Below are 1,187 nucleotides of genomic sequence, written 5' to 3' on the forward strand. Positions count from 1 at the left end.
GCCCCGGGTGCCGTGTGCCCCTGCAGCCTGGGCACCTGGGTGCGGGCCCAGGGTGACACCTACCAGGTGGTGGCCGACGTGAGCCAGTTCGAGCCCCCCGACATCGTGGTGACCACGTCCAACCGCCACGTCGCCATCCGGGCCGAGAAGGTGAGCGGGCAGCCCCCGCTGGCGGCGGGGTGACCGGGCTCTCCCGCCCCGGCGCGTCTTCTGCCGGCTGTGGGGCAGCTGGGAATTGTCCCCTAGGGTAGCTGGGATCTCCTGCTTCATTGCACCCCCACCCCACCCTGGCCCAAACTGGGAACTGCCCCTGCTGGCAGTGGGGTAACTGGGAACTCCTGCCCAATTGCATCCTCTGCTGATTGTGGGACAACTGGGAACTTCCTCTGCTGACAGTGGTGCAACTGGGAGCTGCTCCCTGCTGGCCCTGGGGTGMCTGGGTCCCCTGATGTCACTGGATAACTGGTAGCCACCCAATGGAGCTCTTCTCTGGCGCTGGGGCAAATGGGAACCAGAACTGGGGTAACTGGGAAGGGCCCCAGTGGCCGCCATGCCCCTGCTGGCAGTGGGCACTGCCCCGGTGGGTGGTGACGTGCCCCCCCACGGCGTCGGTGCTGCTTCCCCGCAGGTGGCCGAGGACGGCACCGTCTGTGACACCTTCACCCACAAGTGCCAGCTGCCCGAGGACACGGACCCGCTGTCGGTGAGCTGTGCCCTGACCGAGGCGGGCACGCTGGTCATCACGGCGCGGCGCGGCGCCGGCGCCCGCCCCGGCGAGCCCCCGCAGCCGCTCTACCGCAGCGAGGCCAGGCTGTGAGCGGGCGCCGGGCGCGGGGCGGGGGGCCCTGCCGCCCCGCGTGCCCCCTCCCCGCGCCGCGGTAAATAAAGCCGTCTCGCCCCCTCGGCGGTGCCTCGTGTGCCGGGCGCCGTGGTCGAGCCGCGGTGCGGGCAGGGACCCCCCCCGAGCCCCCGCAGCAGCGCTGCTCCCGGCTGCACCGCCCCGCCGTGCCCAGGGTGCCGGCATGACCGCTCTATTTATAAAGTCCTTTTATTAAATTAATATAAAAATCTCTGTATGTACACGGCGAGGGGCCCGGGCCTGGGCACGCAGCAGACCCACGGGTGGGACCCCCCGGCTTTGCAGGGGCGAGGTGCTCGGGCGGGGGGCGACGCACCCCCAGCCCCAT

At 70.4% G+C, this 1,187-nt stretch overlaps 2 protein-coding genes across 2 annotated transcripts in view; one reads left to right on the forward strand and one right to left on the reverse strand.

Moving 5' to 3' along the window:
- Positions 1 to 6: 6 nt before the first annotated feature.
- LOC146585420 (heat shock protein beta-7-like) lies at positions 7 to 1,070 on the forward strand (the record flags this gene model as incomplete). The annotated part of the gene is made up of 2 exons (XM_085322954.1): positions 7 to 150; positions 629 to 1,070. Coding segments are annotated over 2 exons (333 nt in total), but the record flags the coding sequence as incomplete, so codon positions are not given.
- CLCN2 (chloride voltage-gated channel 2) overlaps positions 1,032 to 1,187 on the reverse strand; it is a 14,888-nt gene continuing 14,732 nt past the window's right edge. Inside the window, exon 25 of the mRNA XM_085322953.1 lies at positions 1,032 to 1,045. Coding sequence (XP_085179079.1) covers positions 1,032 to 1,045 — 14 coding nt within the window. The remainder of the gene's footprint in view (positions 1,046 to 1,187) is intronic.

The sequence above is a fragment of the Rhea americana genome, unplaced genomic scaffold (genome assembly GCF_003343005.1).
Source record: "Rhea americana isolate MKP2758 unplaced genomic scaffold, rheAme1 scaffold_801, whole genome shotgun sequence".
In the NCBI taxonomy this organism is placed as follows: domain Eukaryota; kingdom Metazoa; phylum Chordata; class Aves; order Rheiformes; family Rheidae; genus Rhea; species Rhea americana.